The 25,697-nt window shown below is 36.5% G+C and overlaps 1 protein-coding gene across 1 annotated transcript in view; it reads left to right on the top strand.

The window, feature by feature from the left end:
• The window catches only part of LOC140164626 (uncharacterized), a 42,019-nt gene extending 27,132 nt beyond the window's left edge, over nt 1-14,887 (top strand). Inside the window, exons 19-27 of the mRNA XM_072187960.1 lie at nt 4,879-5,113; nt 6,319-6,466; nt 7,546-7,709; nt 8,659-8,744; nt 10,744-10,810; nt 11,995-12,168; nt 12,819-12,995; nt 13,253-13,438; nt 14,593-14,887. Coding sequence (XP_072044061.1) covers nt 4,879-5,113; nt 6,319-6,466; nt 7,546-7,709; nt 8,659-8,744; nt 10,744-10,810; nt 11,995-12,168; nt 12,819-12,995; nt 13,253-13,438; nt 14,593-14,724 — 1,369 coding nt within the window. The 3' untranslated portion in view covers nt 14,725-14,887. The remainder of the gene's footprint in view (nt 1-4,878; nt 5,114-6,318; nt 6,467-7,545; nt 7,710-8,658; nt 8,745-10,743; nt 10,811-11,994; nt 12,169-12,818; nt 12,996-13,252; nt 13,439-14,592) is intronic.
• Nucleotides 14,888-25,697: the final 10,810 nt, after the last annotated feature.

Genomic DNA, 25,697 nt, shown 5'->3' with positions numbered 1-25,697 from the left:
TGGAAACTTTTATTTGTTTGTCCAATGTCCACCCACCCACCAAGTTTGAGCTCTATAGGGGCAATTTGAAGTTTTACCTTTCTTGACCTTTGACCTCTTAACCGTGGGTCTGAGGAAAAGGTCACCGTGGAAACTTTTGTTTGAGAGTCCAAGGTCAACACATTGGCATGGCTAGATTTGCCATTTAAAGTGTTTGAAATTAGACTTCAATTGAACTTGACCCCGCCTTGACCTTTGACCTTAAAAAATATAAACTCGTTCTTCCTCATACCAAGCTGCACCCACCCACCAAGTTTGAGGAACGTATGCACCCCTAGTCTCCGAGAAAATAGGCGGACAGACAGACACACAGACACACAGACACACAGATAGACAGATAGACGATGCGTATTATTATATAGATAGTTTTTGAGTGAAAGTATCATGAATATTCTGCTGGAAATAAATAACAAAATCTGTGCATTTGCTCATTCACATCAGTGCCTAATTTGAATTTGATTTAGAGTTGTTTCAACTGCTAGTAAATTTGCTCTGGGAAGGAGGAGGGAGGTATAGAGGTAGTCACTGTGACGTCAACGGCCGCCATTTTGTGGGTACAGAGTGCCTTGTTGCTAAGATCACCACATTGACGCTTGACTGAAGAGGTGCATCACACGCTATGGCTTCCGCGTAATCGGGGGCATAATGTCCAACGCATGACATGCAGAATGGCAGTACCCACAAGATGGCGGATCCCACAGAAAAGGGTGCAAACAATGACCTTATATAGCAGCCTCCAAAATTGTATGGCAAGCCAAGGGGTCCAAAAGCGTGGAACTGCTACGCGTAGCTTCTTTCTCGTTACGTGCAGCTTATTAACCAATCAGATTCGTGGTTTTAAACACGTGGAGCTGATGTAAACATCCTCTCTCACAAATATTACGTTGTTAATTTTTGTAAATGAAAATATCTATAGTATATCAGCAAAAAATGGTATAGGTGCTATTAAAGTAATATCTGAACAGAATGATGATTGTTCTATATTTAGGGGGCTATCATTTTCTTCGGAAGGGGATCCCAAATATAGGGGGTCATACTTTTTGGAAAGAAAAATAAGGGGAGGGGGTCATAAATTGATAATGACAAAATGTAGGGAGTCACAAGATGACTACAGATAGTGTGTTTATTGTATTCAAAAAGACTGATTTCAATACAATTTTAGCCTGTCTAGGGGGTAAGGTGTATCGGTGGTGGGAGTCGGGGTCATAACATTTTGATGCCGAAATAGTGAGGGCCGCAATTTTATTGACGCCGACTTTTTGTAAATTTAGGACCCCCCGCTCCGAAAAAAAAAAATGATGACCCATTTTACTCTCTCCATATTTACACAGTGGCATGTGATATCGCTTTCCCTGCAATATCTTTACACAGCGCTTTACATCAGTAGTTGTTGTTGTTTGACCTTCATATCCCCTGCACCGCTAATACAGCCCGAGTATAAAGTTACTTGCTATTAAACATGGTGTAAACTTGGAAACACTAAATAAATATGCTTTGTGTCATTTTAGCCAGGCATTAGCAACATGTTCTCTTGACACATGCTGTGATTTGGCCTCCTTTACCCGCTCGTTATCTATGCTAATTCCGTAAATTAATTACAAGATAATAATTGTGAAAGAGGATACCTATAACTATACTACGCAAGCTAACGACCCAACCACGTGATTAAATTTGACTATTTTGATTGGTCAAACAGCTGCTCGTAACGAGAAAGAAGCTACGCGTAGCTGTTCCACGCTTTTGGACCCCTTGGCTTGCCATAAAATTGGAGGGGAAATGAAAATGACCCCACCATAAGACCCAAAGATTTTATATGATTTACTACACTTACTGGTGTATTTGCAGATAGGGAATGAATTTGATTTTTGAGATCATTTCTTGGCAGGGTTGGTGATTTTTAATTTAAAAAAAAAAAAAAAATCAGATTTTTAAAAATCTAAATCAGATTTTTTTTTTTAATAATTTTTTTTCCAAGAACTGCTATAGAAGAAGCATTAGATATGAAGTAAAACAGTCAATTTAAGAAAGGAATTTTAACTTAGTTGATCAAAATGGTAAAAAATGAAAATCATGTGATTTAAATCGGCATGATTTAAATCAAACAACCATGTTTCTTGGATTTTCACTGAATCAAACTGGAACCAGTTGAAATCTTGCTAAATTCGCACAATTGAACATGATGATTATGTAATGCAAATTGCGATGGAATACAATACATGCATGTACTTTTCAGTTATAGCTTTTCATATGGAGTATAAAACCATATAAACATGGCTGAACCAAAATAAAACCATGCAAAACAGTAACTGTTGAATACATAACAAAAATTGAAACTAGTTTTCAAGTAGATTTTTAGATGTTTTAGATGGAGTTACAGAAAGCAGCTGAACACAGTTCACCCAAATTAAACCAGTGAAACCAGTTAAACCAGTTGCTTTCAAGAAACTGAAACATGTTTCAACAAGGTTCAACTGGGATTTTGATGTGGAAGGATGGAAATATTGCCCTCGATGTAATATCAAGGTCTTTTTTCTGTCTTTTCCTTGTAACAGATTGTAAATACCATACTAAATGATAACAAGGTGTTTCGGGATTTAGTGTACTTTTTAGAATGCCAGTATAAGCAACAGCTTGCATACTAGCACTTGCATTGCGAGATTTCACAAAAATTGTGACCTCCATTTTGGTCTAAGTCCAGTTTTTAATATGTACGCATCTTTTGTCCAAATACTTGTCAGCATTTGAAATAGTTTGATTCAGTGTCTTTTGATGTACTTTTGTTTCCATTATCTTGCTGGTTCAACAAGTGGGCTCATTCCAATTGAAATTCATACAACCCCAATTGAGATTATGCCCTTAATCTCCCCCACAGTGGGTACAGATTTCAAATGGAGCCACCCGTTCAGGTAACCCCATTTGAAATTCACACCCCTGTGTGGAAGATTAAGGTCATGTCTTCCATAGGGGTGTATGGATTTCAACTGAATAGCATGATAAAACAATAAAAAATCTGTATTATTTATCAATTAACTAGATCATATGCACTTACAGTTTGCAGCTTCACATGAAGACATGTTTCTATGAATCAATTCATCCCTCACTTTTGTGATGCTTACAGGAGTATAGACAATGTTAAAATGAAAATAAACAACAGTCTGCTGGTTATGTAGGGAAAAATAACAACATATATAACAGTTCTATCCAGAGTAAGACTTATCCAATCCCACAATTCCAAATGGTTTAACCCCATGAGAACTACCTGCCGATTGGTCAAAATGAATATTGTGTCCATTTTGAAACCATCTGCAAGTGCAAGTTTGACCATTAATAAAGCCCAGTCATAATTGGCAGTTAAAATGATAATTTCAAGTTATCAACCAATCAGAATTGCTGTTAGATGACCAGTATAGGGGGTTAATTTAGTCTGTATCAAAGCATACTCAAAAAAAAAGTTTAGTCTCTCAAACATTTTGCAAAAAAGCTATGTGCTATGTTTAATAAAAAATAGTTTTGCGTGTTGCAAGTGTGTGTGTGTTTTAGCCCACTTTGTTTACCACTTTGAAAAAAAAAATGTAATAGCTATAAAGAAATCTGTAAATAAGGCCCAGGTATAAGGCTATGTGCTAGGATGGCTTTCACATACTTATGTGCACGGGTTGGAGAGACAAATCTTCTTTTTCCCCTTTAGAGGTAATCGATGTGATGTATTCGCTATCTTTAATAGGTGACGAAAAAAGAAAACCCTGTTCTACGGGCCCGACCGACCCAGATTTTGAACAAATTGGGAAAAAAAATTTTCATGTACAATTGAATGCCGACTCAAATTTCGGAAATTTCAGGGAATTTTGTTGTTGTATTTTCTCAAATTGCAAATTATTTACAGATGCACAGTGTCCATCGCATATATACGCAAAAAAAACCACACCTTTACATGTCACCATCCATATAATGGCACACCATCCTGGCATTGCATCATGGGAAAGGGTTTAGGTTTCAAACTACCAGCTGTTGTCATCAGGGATGTAGTTTATTATTTTACAACTCATTAATTTCACTGTGTATGATGCAGATTCACATAATTAGACAGAATGAGCCAAAACTAATGAACATTAGGTCCTTGGATCCCAAAGCACTTTCCTCATTTTTTCCAATAACAAGCTGCTGTTTTTCAACTGGTCCAATTAGGATTGAGTCTCTATTTTTGACATGAAATAGCCAATGATAAACTTTAACGACTTAAACTTTTTTCACAAGATGAAGTACCTGTAAAAATATAATGTAATATACAGTCAAGTACAGGGTGTGTCTTTTGACATTTCCTACAACAAACTTTACCGATATTCACCTCATAAGTTATAAAGAGCCACCAAAACTGATAGAAATGTCAAATTGCACACCCCTAACTCTATTGTAATTAATACATCTTTGTTCTAATTACTACTGGTACTAAATTTATGCATATCATATCGTAAATCTTAATAATTTTCTCATAACCTATTCCAAATTATTTTTCCTTATGAATAGATATTTTTAATTAACTGCAATCTTTCAACTTTTACTATATATGAAAGTGATTACCGCCTCTTTCTTGATGGCTTTAAATTCTTTATGATTTATCTGCGTGAATGTTAATTGACAAAATAATGGTGGTACGCTCATACAAATAGAATCAAGCCTTGCCAAATACGATCGCTGATTGATGTGGATTTTAAATGGAATAGCCCAATTCAGGAGTGAATGCATGGTCTTTCACAATCCAAACAGACATGATAATCAACTTTAAACTTCAGTTGAAGGTGGGACAATTTTCTTTATTTTGATTTTATATTAAATTTCCAGAATGCAACTATGTCAAGAGACCAACCAACAACTCGCCAGCCACCTCCTCCACTTCCAGTCAGTCAAGACTGTAGATGAGACAAACGCTGTGTGTACTATCCCAGGTTACAATGTATATGGAGGCAATGCTGCCCTAGTTGGGCTTGATACCAATACCAGTGGGTTTCTGAAGATAGCAGCTGTTACCAAGGGTGTTACTAGGAGATTGATGATGACACGCAAGGGGCAATTTCAGGTTGGTGAGATGGAGTTTCTGTGACGTATCATCGATGCATTGCAGTGGCGTAGCGTGGGTCATCCGATTGGGGGTTGGTAAGATGGAGTATCTATCATCGATGCATTGTAATACACATTGCATTTGTGTGCTTCAGGGTGAACAATAGTAATAAATTTCCCTATACTTTGTGTACAAAATGGCCTTTATTCAAATGGCGCTACCTACCTTATGAAGCAATTCAATTTTTTGAAGTAATATTTTCATGAAAGACAAACAAATAAGCAAACAAAAAGAAATATATTGGTGACCATTGAATTTTCAAACTACTGAACTGCGAAAACTATCAAGTTTGTTCATTCCATTTTCAGAATAGCATCACTTGTAATTTTACCTAGAAACCGGCATCTTGAGAAATATAATCCGAATAAAAACACAAGATTCTTTTTAAATCTTGGCAGATGCTTGCATGGAATCAAGCCTTTATTTAATACCTGGCCCAAATTGTTCACAAAATCTGTCCAATTGTTTTGATTTTTGATATTGGTTTATGGTTGGTCAACATTTACTGAAATGTAAAAACAGTACATCGGAAGGCCTTTAGAGACATTATTTGGTGATGTTAAATCTTCTACCGTCATGAAAAAACAGGGTTTTACTGTACCATTAACAAGACGTTTGGATAAGACTGTGTTCATTGATGCTTTGCAAGTATGGCATATCGTTAACGTATGGTCAAAACATACCAAGTCTTTGGCCTGTTGCGTTGATCAGAATTACAGGATGGGCAGTTTTAACTCGGCTAGAGAAGGGGTTGACCTTGGGCTGACTTGGTAAAAATTTGCAGTAGAAAAAATGAAGTTAGATATATTCAATTTGTTAAAGGAGGTTTACAATTTCTATATAGTATCATAAAAGGGATTAATGGCTACAGACTGTATGTAACTGCAACATATTGCATAAGATTCAATGAGGTTATAGAATTAGCTGTAGGCCCTAACACCACACAGGTAGTTTGGGTGGTGGTACCTTTTTGTATTGTATTACCTGATCCTGTCCATTTCATGTTCAGTGGAGGATACCAGATTGTGAGATTTTGTGGAATTGAGTGAGGTTAGGATAAAAGAATCCATTTTGTAGAAAGCTGCATTCACTTGTTTTTGTTAGATCATGAAAAGAGTAGATTTAAAGAGCATTATGGAAGTGACTTGTATTTTTTTCTACAGATTTTCCATGGTACAGCTGTAGGTGGCCTGTGTCCACTGTATGGTCAACTAGTCCCCTATCTCACTCAGCTTGTGGTGCATGAATACTACTATATCAAGGGACCTATGGGTGTACACAGTGAAGCTATTCAACTATTTGCTAAAGTTGGTGAGTTATTGCAGTGTAGGATGTAGCTATAATGTGATGTTAATGTTAGTAATGCAACAAAATAATAAAAATAATGAAAAAAGGACATTTGTTATATGTCGGTATCCATCACAAAATAGTACACATGAGCATCAGTAGCATATGCTAAGAGGCAGGGCCATGACCCCCCCACACACACACTTTTGGCAGTCAGTCATTGGAAGGTGCACCCAGTCAGGGGGGGAATGCACCTGTAGTTTTCAGCAGAGAACTTCAGCGGTCTGCCAATTTGGCGCAGTTTATGGCATATACGGAAGTGTGGTTCTGATTGGCTAATTGAATCATGTCATCATCACATCGGCACCTCATTCGCTGGTCAAGCTGTGTAGCAAAGTGTGACCTAGTTCTTTTTACGCGATAATCAGACAGAGCAGACGAACACCGCTGAAGTAATTTGCTGAATGGTAAAGTCTGGTTAAATTTACACAGCTCCCACTTTTGTCAGTCAGTAGTTGTAAATGCACCTAGTCGGGGGATGTATGGGGTTTCACTAGAGGTTAGCACAATAGACAATAGCAAAAGTAATGAAAGTATATGGATAATAATGAAAAATTTGTAGCACCCTTTCAAAAACAGTGTCTGAGAGCTATAAAGGAGGTATAACACCTCCCATTTTGTAATATGAACACCTCCACAGTACAAGTATAAGGCAATTGTGTATGGATCAGATGTGTGGAAAAACTTTGCAGTTGGAAACTCACACTAACACCACACTTGGGAGTGGGCGTCATACAAACGGGCATACAGTGGCATAGCCAGGAGTTTGGTGGGGGGAACACAGCCTAACTTTCATCCCCATTTGTCAATTTTTTTGTCACATTGTTAGTCATTTTAATGACACTCTTTGCCATCCCTATTTTATCCCTGAAAAATTTCTGCAGGGGGTGGGGCAATTCATCCCACCCACCCAGGTCTCCCAGGCTACGTCACGGGGTGTGTGTGTGTGTGTTAATTTTGAGGGCGGAAATCCTCTGTTTGCATCTAATCTTGAATTATTTCACAATCACAAACTGAAAAGTTGATTATCCTTTTGCATTTAGCCTATGAACAAGTGACAGAAATCATGGAGCCAAATCTAGTGATTTTGGGTGTGTATTTTGGAGAGTCTGACTTGTTTCCCATACAACAAATACTGGACAACAAGGAGCAGTTCATGTCTCATCTCATCCATGCAGTCAATGACAAACATGACATCAGTATTAAGGTATGTGACTTCAGCAGGTTGTACAAGTGAAAGGCAACAAGTTCTGTTTTTTGCAATGTGTGTTTTTGTGTGTGTTTTTTTAAGGTAGATAATGATGCATGTAAAGCAGTCCTGGCAAATTAAACCATGTGGGACTATAGTTTTCAGCAGAGAATTTCAGCAGTCTGTAAATTTGGCGCAGTTTATGGCGTATACATAAGTGTGATTCTGATTGGCTAATTGAATTACATCGGCACCTCATTTGCTGGTCAAGCTGCGCAGCAATGTGTGACCTCGTTCTTTTTACCCGATAATCAGACAGGGCAGATGGACACCACTGAAGTAATTTGCTGAATAGTATAGTACCAAATTAGTGCCTGAGATGAATCCCATAGTCCGACAAGGCCCGCAGAGCTGGCACAGTGATTGCTCGCGGGCAACCCAACCCAAACCTCCATGTGGTGTCGGATGGGTAACGCTAACTTGGGCAATGGGGAACAGGCGTGGAAGCGAAGAGTTCGGCGTATCCGGAGGACCATGTTTAGTTTTGGTCACGGTTTAGCCACTTCTTCTGCTGATTCGGCCTGTATGGCTCTGAGAAGACACCATTTGGTTTTGAATTGAGTGCAAGAAGAAGATATAGGAAATTTACGCACAAGCATCCGAGAGGAATTAACGCACAGGCATTCGTATGGAAACACATACAGCATAGCATAACCAAGGTGCAGTGAAGCATAAAAGTATTCATGGCTTTGTATGGAAATAAAGGTATTGTTCAGAGAGAATTGTACAGCTGGTAGTGCACATAGCCGTAGCAGCTGAAAGCACCAAACCTCTTCAAAAAAAAAGAGGAAAAGGATGAATCCCATAACAAAATTATATTGCCTAGACTGTTAAGCTTGCTGTCGTGTGTTGATAGTGGTTCCTACTTAATGCATGTTATAATCTGTTATTCTTCATTGCCTTTCAGCTTTACCAAGCCATTGGTTGGAGGTATCTCTGTATAGTGAAATACCTCAGCTTTCATTACCTGTATGTAGACAATGCTCAAGATAGGTAATGTGCTATTCCAGTTGAAATCCATACACCCCTTATGGAAGACATGATCTCAATCTCTCACACAGGGGGTAAGGATCTCAATTGGGTAACCCTGTTTAAAATGCACACTCCCTGTATGGAAGATTTAGGTTTGGTCTTTCATTGGGCATGTTTGGATTTCATCTAGAACAGCCCAATGTTTATTGTGTATGATACGTTTGTGAAGGTTGTCATTCATCCAGGTTTATTAAAGATTAAATTAGAACATAAAACTTATCAACTGGACTCACTTTTATCAGTTTTATATTCCATTATGATGTAATTTGCAACTAGAGTTAGTAGAAATGTGATGAACTACTATGACAGCTATACTTGGAAAGGCAATTGAATGTGAGGGGGTGTATTCGAACATAAAAGTACACACAGGTATGACTAACTGTTTTCAAAATACCATCTAACAAGGTTTTGGTCTTCCGCCAAAAAATGACCCTAAACAAGGATTTAGCACAGTTTCGCACCAAATGTATCTCATAAAAGTTAAAATATGACTCCCAAAACAAATTTACATGTTCAACTAGCTTGGAAAAAAACGCCCCTTTTTCTTGAAAATGACGGAGACTCCTAAACGTAAAGCGTGTGTTCCATTTTCTTTCACAAAAACACCCCTTTTAACATGTTTTTTTTCCACTTGTGTATGCTGTACACCAAAATAGCCAAGTGCCCCGGCCCCTCCCAATGCAGCAGACAACAGCATGGAATTACATCTAAAATGGCACAGTGGTAATTCATTTGAATTTTGACCGTAATTACTGAATGCATAATACATTTTTATCATCAAATATTAATGATAAACAGCTGGTATTGTTAATGACCAACGGTATTGCGGCATTTCAAATCAAAGCGATTTTAACCTGGAAAATGGTTTATTTTTCAAATTTTTAATTCCTACAAATATAACCAAATTTTCCATACTCTCTTGTTTACTTTGTATCTCAAGAAGAAAATTTTTCTTCCAAAATCCTTAATAACATTCCAATACCAGAGCACACTGATTGTATCTTTAAATGTGTCACATGTAGTGAACCAAAATGACATTACTTTTTTTGCTTTTTTTTAGTGGACAGTGAAAACATTTCTAGATTAATGCATATCACTTGTACAATTGAAACAAGAAAATAGTCTCAGGTCCACCTGGCATTTAAATCATCTAGTTGCACCTGATATTGGTGGCGTTTAACTGTGAGAGTTCTCATATGGAAAAGTAGTCTCTTTTGCTCAAATAAAAGGGGTCCCACAGTTAAGCAATGGGAGAAAATTGTCTTTTTTCACATTCAACTTCAATTATTATAAAGGGAAAGTCTTTTATTTTTGGCTCACTCTTAATTGTCTCATGTATATATTAAACTTTACTTTCCCGATTTTCTAGGAAATCTGATGAAAGACCTCGTCAGTACAGGAGCACTAAACACCGCGATGAGGTATTCCCAAAATCTCACTCGATTTATGGCGAAATACACTGACATGCACCCCCGTGTCATTAAAGTAGCGTGCTATAGACGGCCCTCACTTGATAATAGTCAATCCAATTGACTTGGCTCAAACGGTATTTCCTAGAAATATTTTGCCAGATTCTCCTTTCTGAAAAGGAATCTGATTGGTTACAAAATGCTGTCGTACCGTAGGAAAACCCATAACCTCTTCCGTACAGCCCTGCTTAGTGTGTTGTGTTGTAATGTATGCATTGTGCACTGACCTCGAACGCCTCTGTACACACAGCATGCACACACTGGAGTTGAGTAAAATTTATTTAAAGAGACTTTCATAGGAAAACTTTTCCATATATATATGAGAAAGTACCACCCAAAATTAGCCATTTTGCCATTGAAACCGTGTAATAAATAATTACTGGTATTGGACCACAAGGTCAGATCTGCAATAACTATTCTAGGCTTAGTCTTCAGTAATAATCATGGGCATAACATTGATGAATTTTTAAATTAAAATTGTTTTCTTTCAGATGTGAGCCATTTTATCCTTACAGTTCACTACAATTCTACCGAAGTGTATTTCTTGATCAAAAAGAGGTGAGCCTAAAAGATCAACAATATTCAATATTCTTAGTTATATGTCAGCTTTACCATTTTCAATCTTGTTCATTTTGAAATGTTATAAGATACATTTGTATTGCAAGTAGCCATGCAGAATGCGCTCACACCTGACCAGCATTTTGAGCAAGTGAAGTAATAAACTGTAGGAATTGATATGATAACAGAGAATTTGAACTTGTCATCTTTGCTCAGCGTGAAGTATAGGAAAATTATGAAATATTTAGGTTTTGCATGGAATAAATCAGGATAAATCACTGCTGACACTCGTAGACTGGACCCTCAACTAGCCAAGATGGGGTTTGATGAAATACTAAATTTGTTGGTTTGTTTTGGCATGTTGTATTAGGAGGACTTGCATTCGTTGGCAGAGTGCAACACTATCGTAAGTGCAGTAGAATGCAATAGCTGCCATTTGCAACATTTCAATAAATATACTTACTTTTAACCAATAACATAATAACATAACCCAACTAAATGTAAGGTGATATGATATCTTGGGGTTAGCTTAGTGGCCATCAAGAAAGTATACAGATCATCAACACTTTACAATGAGCATGATGAGGGAATTGTGCTGCAAATAATAGGTGTTTTACAACAGGCAGCTATTACATTCTACTGCACTTACGATAGTGGTGCACTCTGCCGCCGACTTGTCCTCCATGCTAGGATTATTAGTTTATGTAGGGTAGTGTGACCAAATCTATGGGCCACAAACCTCATCCACTGATAACACACATATCATACCACTCGTTGCAGTGAGTGAAAAATTGCTAGGGATCAAACGCCAGTAGCAATTGTACAACGCTACCAGCATTTCAGTCAGTTAGTGACTGGGCCTTGAAAGTTGCCTTGAAATAAACTGCTTGTGATTTGATGCTAGTGATTCCTGATTGATTATAATCATTTGTCAATCAAGTGGTTGGTATCTAGATGTAGAAAAAATGTAACCTGCTACCACAAAATGAGTATAAAGTTGCAAATTGGTAGTTTTGAGACATCCTGGCTGCTGCGTTGGTGTTCTTTGTTTCACATGCACCTGTTCAAGCCACTAGTATTTTAGGGCCATTCACTCATTCATAGGCTCATTTTGTGGTAGCAGGTCACAAATTGTCTTTATATTAGTAACTTATAACTTGTAGATGACTGTTTACTTCATCCAGGCAAGCTTTCATTTTGAGCAAGTCAAGTGTATTGATGGTATAAGTCCATGCAATTCATCTGGGTTGAGCCAAGTGACTGATGAATTAGATGAGCAGATACGAGATTTTATGAAGGATAGCCATGACATGATGGAAGTCTACAAGCTGCTTCTTACTAGGGCACTCATCAACAAGGTAACAAAGCCCTTGATATTGAAGACAAAATGAATTCACTGATGTGGAAATATAGTTATATTTCAAGGTCAGAAATAATTTCATCTGGGAATTTAAATTGGGATGAATTTTGGATGCTCCCAAGTGAAATAAATGTGAAAATATATATCACAGTTCCTTTCTTTTCCAAAATTGAGAGTGAAAATAATATTTATGGGCTCTTAATATATTCACACGAAAATGATGTTATAGTATTATTTAAGGATGTTAGTTGTGGTGTTAACTGACAGCCTGTATTTCAAATTGCCCAATGCTGACAGAGGGCCATGCAGAAAGATTTGATTTTGGAATTGGTTTTGTTGAGAAGGAAAAGTTCATTAAACAAAACCAAGGTAAAAATAGCAAGCAGCTGTACTGATAAGCCTATTCTAGTTGATACCCATACACCCCGTTTGGAAGACATAACCTTAATCTCCCACACAGGGGGTGAGAATTTCAAATGGAGTCATCCATTCAGGTAATCCTTTTTGAAATTCACACTCAGTGTGTGGGAGATTAAGGTCATGTCTTCCATAGGGGGTGTATGGATTTTAACTAGAATAGCCCATATTGTGGATTATCATGGTATCACATGAAGCCAGCCTCGTATTATGCTTGTTTTCCCATCATAGGATGTAGATAGCATTGCAGAGCTATGGCGTGTCTTCCATAGTGTAGCATTTCAGATGGACTATGTGAATTCTTTGAATCAAGCTTTACAAGATTTGATACAATTGACCTTGGAGAACCCTGGACACATGGTGTCACTCAAACATCAGGATCAAAACAGACACAGCACATCTACAAAGGTAAGGGTTTTTTTTTATGAAGACGTATAGGCCTATAGTCTTGGTGAACTTTGGACATGTGACACACTTAAACATGATGTCACAATTTAAAGCAGAGTGGAGAGATCTTCTAAGCTAAAGATTGTCTGAAGGAAAGATGAAATAAGGAAGGACAAAGAAATGTTATTAAATATTTCATGAAAAAGCTCTGCAAAAATTGTACAGCAAATCAACCCAAAATTAAAATGTGCTCATTCCCTCGTCTTATCATGTTTCAGGTGCACCTGCTAAATGAAGACACTCTAGTACAATTCTACCAAGCATACAGAGACAAATTCAAGGATGTAATACGAGACCCATGTGCCTTTGCACCTGTGTCTCTTATAAGACTTGTGGAGACAAAGCTAGGTGACATATCTGATGCCAACTCACTCTCTGTGCCTGGGACCCTGCTGGATAAGAAGGTACCGTATGTCATACCTGAAACCTTGGGACACTTGTAATTCTATCAAGCATACACAAAGTCAAGCATGCTAAACATCTACCAAAAAGTAATTACCCCACTTCATTATGAGATAATAATTCAAAATCTATGCATCAAAATTTAAAATTGGACTAGCAAAGGGAACCCCAGATTTGTTTTACAAATTTTGATGCCTCATTTGTCTTAATAGCCCAAAATTTGTTGACATGGTGACCCTTTAAATGAAAAAGAACCGCATTCAAAAGTTGTGCCTAAACCCATTGAAAATGTTGCTTTTGTTACTAGAGTGCCTGGTCATCACGGGTCATCCTTGACCAGTCATATAGAGAATGTAATGGTACACTGACTTGAGTACACCTTTTTCATTCAAGGAGTCAACATGGCTACAAATTTTGAGCTATCCAAACAAATGAGCTATCAAAATTTGCAGAATTAACCTGGGTTTGTTTTCGCTGTTTCAGTTTTTAAATTTGATGCATAATTTTGAGTTTTATATCGTAATAAAGGGAGGTAATTACTCTTTGGTAGGCGTTTATGTCTCTAGTAAGACTTGTGGAGACAAAACTTTGTGAAATATCTGATGACAACTCAATCTCTGTGCCTGGGACCCTACACGATAAGGAGGTATGTCATACTAAAAAACTCAGACACTCTTAATTCTACCAAGCATACAGAGACAAAGTCAAGCATGTAATACAAGACCTATATTACATTTGCACATGTGTCTCTTGTTAGACTTGTGGAGACAAAGCTAGGTGACATATCTGATGCCAACTCACTCTCTGTGCCTACCCAGCTGGATAAGGTATGTCGATCTTACTAAACCTCAGACACTTTTAGTGCAATTTTACCAAGCATACAAACACAAGCAAGCAAGTAATATATGGCCCATGTGTCTTTGCTCTTGTCAAATGGGTGATGAACATGGACTCTTTGATCTTCAATGACAATATATTGCTACAAAAATGTACATTATTTTGGAACAGAAACTCAACAGGTATATTTATGTAATTAATGACAAAGCATGAATTTTTCCACAAATTGAGAACACCTACTAAATCTTCCCATTGGTGCAGATTAGTTCTATCCATGATATAATGCCATTTCCTTCCTTCCTTCCTTCTTTCATTTCAGACGCTTGGTATACTTCAGGATATAGCAGAACTTATCCTTCCCATAAAAGACATTACTGCTGCAGATATGCTCAACATTTGTCCACGAACTCAACAGATTCTTCAAGAAGTACTGATATATCATGAAGGATGAGAAATATGTCGGAATCTTTATACCTTGGCTCAAATACGCTGGACATTTGTACCAAATTGCCTGATAGCTTAGTTTAGACCGTTTGCAATGGTTCACAACTTGCCCACCAGCATTTCAACTTGCCAGAATATTTCTAAAATGTGACAATTCAAGATTTGTTCAACTCTTAGGTCGTGTTCTCACTACAGACATGGGGTCTCGTACCTAGGTCCGAGTCCACATACAAGTGGACTCAGTCCACATTGATTTCGCGTTCTCACTACCACCAAAATGCTGATGTAGGATCGACTCCACTTACCCGGATGTTATAATATCAATGCATGACGTCACAAATTCTGTTGCAATGCATGTTTTGAGCCGAACTCACAGCACAAATCAAACTATCAATTTTGAAAGATCATTTTTTATTTCCAGGCCCCCTGATATATTTCTGCAATCTATGGATATGTTATTTTGTGATATGTATAATTTGGAAAGATCTGAAATAAAACGCTCTATTAAAAACTATTATTTTATATTAGGCCTATATACGTGTAAAATGAGAGAAATACATCGGGTTGTTATTTCTGATTTTGGTCAAGCACGCCGATTTACACGGAACACAACCTCTAAATCACCATCAAAAATACTATTTAGTATTTTTGATTGATAATTTTGACTCAGTCTAGCAAAATGGACACCTCAAAAACGAATATATTACACCTGAATAATATCCTTTTGAAGTTCAAAGTCGTTTTGTTTAATTCTGAAACTGGATAAAATCTGTCCCGGTCCCCGCACTCCGTGCATCCGCAGGTATTCATGCTTGTCGGTGAACTTTAAAAACACCCCCTTTTGCATCTCTTTTCGCGAAGTTTTTAGAAGAAAAACACCCCTTTTTTTAGCGATTTCGAGAATTATTTGCCCTTCGACAATACCCCTATTTTCGCTAAAACGCCCACAATATTTCTAACATACCCTTTTCTGACAGAAACGTAGGCTGCTCCATGAAAATACCCTTTTTTTTCAATTTCGCGAACACGTGGTTTGAAAAACACCCCTTTTTGTGTGTTTCATGAATCGCATTTCTTCATCTGAAAACACCCCCTATTTCGCGAAATTTTCGACGAGCATGAATACCCATGGATGCACGGAGTGCGGGGACCGGGAAAATCTGTATCTTGCCGCGATGCCGTTGTTTTCACACTGCACGAGAAGCATGCTGCTCATTAAACTACGGCAAGAATCTCAAACAAACTTACGTGTATAGGCCTAGCCACTTTCCCCGAGCTTTTTCCACATAAAAAATAAATTTTGTAAATTACTACACGAAATAAAGCCTGTAGAAATTTGTTCTATAATACCAGCTATGAATTTTTAAAGTTGAAAATGCCTATGTTTAAATTTTATAATGGAAAATTATATAATGTAGACTGTATATTGTATAGGCCTATAGTACAACGCTGGCCATCAAGGTCGTGCATAGAGCATTTCCGGTATAAGTGGATCGAGTCCACTTGTAAACGCTGTTCTCACTATGCTGTTTGATACCACGCCCTAGGTACGAGACTACACTCAATGAGGTGGTCTCGATGCTACATCCTGGATGTAGGATTGAGACCATTATTTCGCTTCTCACTATAAAGCTTGGAAGTGGACTCGATGTAGGATCGAGTCCACGTCCTGGTATCAAACAGGCATAGTGAGAACGCGCCCTTAGTTTATGCTCAAAATGTGTCAAAATAATAGTGAAACTGAGTTTACACTTTGAATTGCTTTTGCCAAATAACTAGACCTTTTTCCTGTGACATCAATATTGGGTCTCAGATGTAAACAAACAACAACATATGCATTCCCCATGTGCACACAATGTGAAAACACCAAACATTGCATATTTTCTTGTCGGTTTTTCATCTTTCACTTCAGATTCCACAAAATATTTCATTTGATACTATAAAATTCAAAGATGCAGAAAAAAATGTGATGCTATTTGAAAATCAATCCTTGTTTTGTTTTTGTAAGTTTGTTTACTTTTTATGGTGTGAGGAACTTAAAGGAAGGTGACCTGATATATTTGGAAAATTAAATTCTTTAAAACTTATGTATTACATAAACTGTTGTCCCTTTCAAGCATTCATGCAAAAAGATCATATAAATTTTCATTGTAAATGCGACTAATTCTTCATGGAATTACTAACATTTAATACAGCGTAACACTGGTAGTCTACAGTGTTTTTATTAATGATAATCATCATGATCATGTAAAAGATATCAAATGAAAGAATCATATTTTTCTCATTAACATACTGAAATTAGGAGTTCCAAGTCGGTGTATTTCCGAAGATATCATCAAAAACTGCTGAATGAGTCAAAATATGGTATACCATATTTGAGACTAATTCGACAGTTTTTGACGATTTCTTCGAAATATACAGATTTGGAATGCCTAATTTCAATATGTTAGTGAGAAAAATATGAGCTTTCACCTGATACCAAAATCTGCATTTTGATAGGGTAAAGTTGGGGATGAGGCTGTCAATCAGGTCACCCACTTTTAACGCATACTGCGAGCTGGCAAGCTTGCGCAGAACGCCTTGCATTACATAAAGTTGATCAAGCATGCCAGTGCGGTATTTGCGTTTGGGTGTGGATGACTTGAATGCTGGACCCAATATCAATCATTCGGTGATGTCTGGGAAAAAGGTCCACTAGCCTTACTGTAGGAATCCACTTAATATTTAATATTTATTTATTTATTTATTTATTTAATATTTAATACTTAATATTTAGTTTCCAGCATATACCTTTACTGGGGAATTCAAAGTGCTATAAAAAAATAAAAGAAACAAACACACAAATTACTTGCACCTGGAAAAGAGCAGCATTGTAATATTCAGTTTATGATTGCAGACATACACAGGTGATGAGTGCAACCCACTTGTAGTGCAGGGCGATATATTCAGAAATTGCTACGGTAGTTAATCCTGTTACATCATCATCATCACTTCTATGGCGAATCTAAGTAGAAGGTCACGCTATAACACAATAATTTCATACTGACAACAACATGTTTGGGTACACATTTTATTAATAATGACATATCTAATACGATAAAATACACATTGGTGATTGGTCCCTGACCAAATCTATCAGATGCAATTATTATTTAATTTTGTATTCAAATGATGGCATGATGATTGTATAATTTAGTTTTAAATGCCATTATGGAAATGTCAGTTCCTAAAATAAATGAAAAATATATCACATAATTATATTTACAATTTGTATGATAATCTTTTATCAAAGTACATACCAATGACAGATGTTAAAAATAAGCCGTGAAGTAGTCGGAGCTTCACCAATTTTTATCCTATCAAAAGTCTTGTGTTGAAGTACCATATCATAAACATGTTTAAACACTACACTATTTTTCACTGACCTGGAACGTTTTCACTAGTTCGACTAGCGTCTTCAGCAGATGGTGATGCTGTGATGGTATCTTGTCTACGATCGGGATAACCTTCACTGATGACTGAAGACGCTAGTCGAACTAGTGAAAACGTTCCAGGTGAGCGAAAAATAGTGTAATGTTAAAGTTAAACTCTTTAATCATTTTATCTACCACTACGTATGAATATCCACTCGTATATGTTTAAACTTGTTTCTATTATTTTAAAAATAAAGACTTCCCTTTGAGACGAGCCTCACCCAAAGTTGATTTTCAACAAGTTGTCACTCGCCATAACCTTTCAAATTGCTAGTGAATTTCACAATATTGCATTCAATTAAGTCAAGAAAGACAGATGTGTTTACATCCTAGCTAAGACCTAGCATATTTTATCATTTTCTGCAGGAACAAAATCATTTCAATACAATTTCAGGGTGAAGACATTGTTCATGTAGGAAAAAAAATCAAAACAAAAAATTTTATAGGCCAAGGAAGAAGCAAGTGACATGATCACTCCTTACATTTATGAAAATCAATCTTGGTGGGGCCCGCAGGTATAGTAGTAGGCCTGGGAGTTAATCGAATATTTTCTGTACAAAATATTTTGTGTAAATGATCAACGAGCATGAATAGGTCATCCATAAGATCACTTAAATATTTGAATAGCTTATTCCCACATGTTTCTCATTTACTTGTGTGATACACTCACAATTACTTTGACAAGTTAGCAACAATAAGTTGTACCATTAACAAGCCATTATTTACCACAACACTGGTTAACAATATGCAGACTGTTGTTCTCATTTGGGAATCAAAGGCCTCACACAGTATTGTTACTGTGCATGCAACCTCCACTGTTTGCTTTGTAATGGTGCATCCAACTGAAATTGTAATACCTATAGCATCACAACCCATTGCATCGCACTGGTAAATCAGAAACACATGTTTGTGGACTTAACACGGTTTGGAAATAAGCTCTTCATTTTTAAACAATGCAAATAACTTTCTGCAAGTGTTAATTGCTATCTTCAGCATCAGCTGCCTGTGGTTATACATTAACCATGGTTTCCGAATTCAACAGCCTCATTTGCATGAGAATAAAAGCATGTACATACATATCCTACTGTTGAATGACTGATTCTGCTTTCATGATTAGCATTAATTATATGTTTGGGACATTTGGTATTCTTTAGTAGCAAATTTATGCCTGTTCAAAAGAAAAAGAGGCCAACATTTGAAGTTCAGAGTGTTCTTCTTTACATATCAAGTCCCTACAACCACTTTTCAGGATTGGGTTTTATTTTTATTATAAAAAGGTACATAAACAACATTAATCATTAATAGACAAAATATGGAATCATTTTACCAACTCAAATTCTCATATTTTGATGAGAAACTGATGGGAGAATGTTTTCAATGGCAGTGAATTACATGTATATAATTGGATCATATATAGTCAATATATGGGGTCTAACCACCAGCTACTACATTCACATTCTTATTGCTTTATGATGAAAAAAATACATTGAAAATATTTTGGGAAAGAAAAATGTGTTTGATCAGCTTGTTATTGGTGGGAATTGTAAGGCTTTTACCACTATGCGGGAAAGTAGACTCATGTGTAGAGAGTGTAGAGTGAAAGTGTAGAGAACCCGCATTGATAATTTGTGATGCTTCTGGCAAGATTACAAGATAATTCTTGAAATAAAACATTGATATTAATCCGCGATGTAAAGTTTGTCCACTTTGAAGTAAGAAGTCAGGTACGCACATTTTGGGTAAGCGTATTGTGCGAAGTAAGAAGTCAGGTACGCACATTTTGGGTAAGCGTATCGTGCGTTGCGTATTAAGAGGCTGTGCGCATAGCAGTGTGTTAATTCCTATTGACATTACCTTTTGGAAACTACCCAATTTACTGCGTACTTTACTTCATACTTCAAAGTGGACAGACTGTAGGCTCGCTGATTACGAGCTGATCAAACTATAAGATCACAATCTCATTACAATTGTGGTGATAGGGTTGCAGGATGCTTGGATTTATTGGTGATTGCCGGATACTCTGACCATTTGCACCACTTTCAATACCTTTATTCAATACGGGAGACAAGCTAAGGCAGATCAATATATACTTGGGGAAGTAAGCTCAGTTTTAGATGCAGGAGGATACCGGAAAACATGGACAAAAACCCTTTTTCTTGCAGAAATAACACCTACTCATTAAAATTTTATACATCACTTTTCATAATACATTGCTTCAGGAGAATGCAAGAATGACATAATTAACATAGAATGATTCAATACTTTTGCAATGGAAGCCTTGGTGATACTCAACACTTTTGCTACAGATTATGGGAAAAGCATAAATGTCGCTAGGGCTTCCATTGAATTTGACTGAAAAATTGTTATTTTGGAACTACCACAGAGAGATAACCCCTCAGTTAATAGTACATTTTCAAGTTCATTTTCTTTTTGATTGAAGTGAAATTGCAGCTCAAATAAAAGTGACAAATCCAAATTTGACAACCAATCAGAGATGCCAATTGTCAGAAATGTGTGAAAATTGAACATCTGAGCAAAATTTCCCGAAATCAGTCAAATTTCCTGCAGACTGTCATCTCTGAGTCCTATCTTGTGTGTTGTTGCCCTGTTTGCACACACCATTGGTCTGGCATCATAGTGTACCCAGTAGGTGATTTGGAAACATTACAGGACTACTTTTTTGAGTACTTCAATAAAATGGGAACAATGTCAAAAATTCCAATTGTTGTGCAAAATAAAATTTTAAATTGCTTTTTTTTGAAGAAATGTCAATTTGTTTCCAAAATTTTACTTTGTGATATTTTTCCTCATTTTACTTAGCTGGAACTTGAAAAAGCAGCACAATGCTTCCAAAATTACTTTCTACTGGGAAGTGTTTAATTGGTTATTCCAGTTGAAATCTACATGCCCTCTATGAGAGACATGAGATTTAGGGTGTAGATGGAGTCAGTAATTCAGGTAACCCCATTTGAAATTCATACTCCCATTGTGGAAGATTAAGATGAAGTCTTCCATGGGGGTGTACCGATTTCAACAGGAATAATCCATTCATCCTCTGATGTAATACAAATACCAGGCACCCTTCTGTCATTCTCCTGAAGATTGATAAATATAACTTACAAAATTATCATCTCATGATTGACACATTACTGCATGAACACCAATAGACAGCTGCAGGACCAACCAAATATTTGGCTTTCCCACTTGTGTGTGTTCATTCTTTTTTATGTAAAACTTCATGTTTTCCCAATCATTCTATTTACAATATTTCGGTCACAGCTAACAATAGTAAAAAAAACCACACATTAGCACTCCACAGAGGAAGTTGGTAGCATGTTTCACTACTGGGTGGACCACAGAATTAGAAGGAGAACCAGGACTCCCTATACCGCCAAGTACAATCGTGCCGTCAGCTATGGGGAGAAAATTGGGGGTATTCTGGTCCTTGCTGATGGTGTGCGGAGACTAACGAAAACAATTCTGCGTCTCATCATTAGTGTCCCCCATCATTCATGTCATGCTTGCATTGCGAGGGAAACCTAATACCCCCAATTTTTGCTCCATGCCTGTATCAAGATGGCAGTCGAGTCCCGGTTCTCTGTCTCTAATTCTGTGGGGTGGACTGATGTAGGATTTGTGAATCAATCATGGAAAATAAGGACACTGTCAAAATTTATGTTTTTGTTTGTTTTAAATGTTAGGGCAATGATTTCATATTAAAATTTCAGTATGCTTTTCATTGTTTTCACTACAATTATACAAAAGGCCAAAAAGTTTGTTTCTAATAGCAAGTCTGTAGAGAGCAAACCATTTTTTTTTAAATTTCTCTTTTATATACAAAAAACTGCAATGTGCAACAAGAACCACTTCACAATTTGTTTACTTGTTCAAGTTGTTGCTGCCATGTTTGGTTAACCCCATGATTATAAACATAATCATTGCTTCCTTGATGCTTCCGCTGATCGTGCAATTAATTCTAGCCTCGTTTCTGGCTTGTTTCGTTTCTTGTTTTTCCCTGATTTTTAACACAAATGTTTTAAAAAAATGCAATGCGCAAAAAACAGCCTCTAGAATGCAATGTGTGCAGGCTACAAGAAACAAACTTGGTTTTTTTTTGGCCTAATACAGTTAATTTAGCCAGATTCTGACAAAAATGACATAATGTTGCAGGTTGCTTATCAATTTTTGTCCTATTTTGCATGATCAAGTCAAATATGATTACAAACTTGCACTTCGTCCATGTGAATCCATGACAGCAGGTGGGAATAAAACATCCTTCTCTAACAGTGATTATCCAGACACACACACCCCACAAACATACAATTCAATGCCCCTTGGTATTCCTATATAACACACTTTTGAAAACGGTTTCATAATTTGCATAGTTTTCAGGTATATGTGACATGATCAAGGGGAATGAGTCAGATGTTGCTAATACTGTCTTTGAGATATTGGCCAAAACAATGTTCAAATTCTTTTGTTTTATATTGTTTTCAGCCATTGATAAATTGTCATAAGTCTGTTCCTCCTCCATAAGAAAACCACTTTAATATGCTTTAAATTAAACTTACACAAAAGGCAAATAAACAGGGGTACTTCCATATTGATGCTACGCTCCAGGAGAAGGCGGAATGGACTTAAGACACACATCAGTATAGATGTCTGTCTGCATCAAAATGTAGCATTTGTAAACTACCAGAAAAAGATGTAAAAAACTTCTAATTGACAATTGCTGACATGTGACTCATTCCCTTGATCATGTCACATATTTTTTTTTCCATTTAAAGAAACATTGTAAGATTTCTATGACATTTTTATTTTATTTTTCCTACAAAATCATCTTTATGTTAATGCCCATTAAGGTAACTTAAATGAGCAGGCCTTGAAATCATAGGTGTGCCCGGGGGCCAATGGCCCATATATATTTTCTCTACACTTGTTCACGCATTACTTGCATCTTGTTTTTTTTTTTCCATCTGTGTCCTTCTCCAGCTTGACTTTCCATTCAAGCCCTCAGAAACTTGTTCGGGTCAAGAATTCAGTAGGCCAAATTACCACCATAAAATGTTGCTTATATTTCGAAACATGTAAATTATTGAGGCGATACAGAGGAAATCGGTTGCACAGTCCTGGCTCATTTATGCATTTACTACACTTATTTTGGAATCCAAAGTAAAATACAAAGGGATCTGGAATGAGCGTTTCGACAGTATTTTTTGTGGGACATGAGAGCACATCAGACATCAAATTGCATTCTGAATACGAAGAATGTCTTTCTGATATCAAATAATTTTAATTTTTTGAAATTCACGATATAATACAAATGTTATGACAAATTATTAAAATTTGATATTTTTCACATTTTGATAACAGTCCTCGAAGTAAATTTTATAAATTTAATGATATTCTTAAAGTGTATGTAGCTGGGAGGAAAAGCCGACGATCAATTGAAACTTTTGACCTTTCATATTGAAGATGGATTTTCCCCCAAAAAATACCTATTTTTTTTTGTGTTTTGGGAAAAAATCCATATCTCCAATATAAAAGGTCAAAATTTTCAATTGATCGTCGGCTTTTTATCCCACCTACATACACTTCAAGTATAAATCATCAGATTTATAAAGTTTACTTCGAGTACTGTTAAATATAAAAAAATATCAATTTTTAATCATTTGACATAAAATGTGTATTACATTGCAAATTTCAAACAATCAAAATTATTTGATATCATTAGGACATTCTTCATATTCAGAATGCAATTCGATATGTCTGATGTGCTCTAATGTCCCACAATAAATACTGTCCAAAGGTTCATCCCTTAATAGAGTTTCTTGGAATTAGAGCACTGACTATGGTTATTTTATGACATGGATGAACATCATAATCATGTGAAAACCCCCAGAAATTGTAGAAAAATAACAAGGACATCATTGTGAGATAATCTTACAATATGACTTCAAATATAAAATGTGTCTTTGGAAGCTCTATCAGGCAGACTCTTGACAACTTTTTTGTTTTAGTTATAGTTGTCCTTCCCGTCACACCACATAATAGTATGTGTAATTATGTTTACTTTTATGGACAACACTGAAGTAGTATTAATATATTACACACTATCACAGAAACCATGCAAATTGCACTGAAAAATCTTCAGGTTTAAGGTGGTACTACACCCCCTGATAAATTTTGTGACTAATTTTGCATTTTTCTCAAAAAATACTGGGAACAAAAATTATGTATATTATAAGAGATGAGGTACATTCTAGCTGTACATTCTAGCGATACCTCTTTTCTTATCATAAATAATGTACCGCTTGTCTTGAGTCACTGAAATTCCAGTGTAGTTACTGGATTCCTTGCCCCTCTAATATACATAACTTTTGTTACCAGCATGTTAATTATTTTTTGAGAAAAATGCAAAAATAGTCACAAATTGTTCATAGGGTGTAGTACCACCTTAATGCTATTTGGATCACATTATGTCAATCCAATATGGCATCTCACCCCTCCCACAAAGTTACTATACAAAATACCAATATGTACCAAATTTGGAGGGAATATACAATTTTACAACATTTCACCATTATAATTAACAACAGCCAAAATCCTGGCTGGATTCTTCCACTAAGACTGAATTAATTGTTTACTACCACAAATATTGCAGAATGGATAGTACACCTAAAAAAGGAATAAATATAAAAATGAGGTGTATGTATTCATCACCATTTTGATTTTCTCTGGTGATTTAAGACTAATTTATTATTACAGTAATAACCTAGTGGGTCAACTTGCATTGACAAAATGGCCGCATGATCATTCTGAAATTTGTGCAAAATAGAGGTAATTTCTAAGCTTTTTGTGAAAATTGGGCTATTCCAGTTGAAATCCATACACCCCCTGTGGACGATGATGTCCTTAATCTTCTACACAGGGAGTGTGAATTTCAAATGAGGTATACTTGAAAGGGTGACTGCATTTGAGATTTGCACCCCCTGTGTGGGAGATTATGGTCATGTTTCCACAGGGGGTATATGGATTTCAACTGGAATAGCCCATTGTGACCTGATCTGATCCATGTGGGTCAATGACATAGATATATACAGTAAGCCAAAAAATTAAGGTACCAGTTATGTTCACCCCCTTGTATATCCTAAACAAAGACAGATGTGTCATAATTAGAACCCAGCAGCCAATAACTGCATCTTTTAGCTCAGATTTAAGACCTCATTTGTTGAAATTGTTCAAGAAATAAAGATATGACGATCCAAAAACCCAAGGAAGAAGCCAATTTGCAGTTTGCTCCATTGCATGGCCTATTGATTTGCACACAATGCGCTTCACGAACAAGAGAACCAGCGCCTGTGCTTCCATTGATTAACACGTTAAAACTAGCGTCGTGCTTTTATTGATTAGAACACAAAAGCACAACTTTTGCTTTCGTTTCTTTAGTAGGTGTTAGACCACTGTTTCTTTAATTCTCAACCAATTTCAACAAACGAGGTCTTAA

This window comes from Amphiura filiformis, chromosome 11 (assembly GCF_039555335.1).
Source record: "Amphiura filiformis chromosome 11, Afil_fr2py, whole genome shotgun sequence".
Taxonomy (NCBI): Eukaryota; Metazoa; Echinodermata; class Ophiuroidea; order Amphilepidida; family Amphiuridae; genus Amphiura; species Amphiura filiformis.
Note: the sequence above shows the minus strand (reverse complement) of the source record. Positions and strands in the feature narration are given on the sequence as shown.